Source organism: Geospiza fortis, unplaced genomic scaffold (genome assembly GCF_000277835.1).
Source record: "Geospiza fortis unplaced genomic scaffold, GeoFor_1.0 scaffold112, whole genome shotgun sequence".
In the NCBI taxonomy this organism is placed as follows: Eukaryota; Metazoa; Chordata; class Aves; order Passeriformes; family Thraupidae; genus Geospiza; species Geospiza fortis.
The window spans coordinates 19,087,863-19,088,686 of NW_005054298.1; the positions used below are offsets into that span (position 1 = coordinate 19,087,863).

Here is an 824-nt window from a genome sequence, read left to right on the forward strand (position 1 = left end):
AGCGAGGGCGGCTGGATAAAGGTGCAGCACGCAAGGAAACCCCACAGGCAGGCCGCCGGCAAGCCGGGAAAGGAGAGAGCCAGGGGGAGCTGGCGGGGCCGGAGGACGTTCTGAGAGGAATTTGGCCCTTTATTTAACTGAACGTTCAACCTAGAGAAGATTTGCCTGCTCCTGTTCAATTTGCTGCATCGAAGCTGGTACCCACCTGGCTGGGGCCTGCCAGTGCCCAGGGAGAGCTGCCACCTCTCCTCCTGTCACTGTCAGCGTCAAGGGATTTAATTTGGTTTTCTCCCCTCTTTTGTTTGGCTGCTCGTGTTCTCAGCTGACCGGATATCCACTCATTTGCTTAATATTTCAAAAATAAAATCCGTAAGGCACGGCTAGGTGCCCCAATGAAAGGCTCTGAGTTTCATCCTCGGGAGAGTTGTGCTGTTACCTCTCTCCTCACCTCACTTTGCTTCTAGGTGCTGAGTCCAGCTCTAAGCAGGGTCTTCTCACCCCTTGTCTAGTCTGCTTCTGCCAGGGCTATAGGAAGAGGTATATATTTCAGTATAGTCTGAAAAAAAGGGACACAAGGACATTTTTCTTCGGGTCCACTTTAGTAGCTTCACTTCTCCACTTTCAGCTTGCCATCCCTTCTCAGGAATTTCTTACTTTGTTCCTTATTAAAAGCCCCAACATTAGTTACCCAACACCACTGAGCACACTGTCACGTACACAGTTGTCTTAATCAGAAGGAGAATCAAAAACTAGGCTTTATTCTTTTGGGGAAAAAAAATTAAAATAGAGTGAGAAGAAGGCATTGCCTTTATCATAGTTACAAC

The 824-nt window shown here is 48.2% G+C and overlaps 1 protein-coding gene across 1 annotated transcript in view; it reads left to right on the forward strand.

The window, feature by feature from the left end:
* LOC115948034 (mitogen-activated protein kinase kinase kinase 20-like) overlaps nt 1–114 on the forward strand; it is a 20,178-nt gene extending 20,064 nt beyond the window's left edge. The window contains exon 7 of the mRNA XM_031058375.1: nt 3–114. Coding sequence (XP_030914235.1) covers nt 3–114 — 112 coding nt within the window. The remainder of the gene's footprint in view (nt 1–2) is intronic.
* The last annotated feature ends 710 nt before the right edge of the window (nt 115–824 follow it).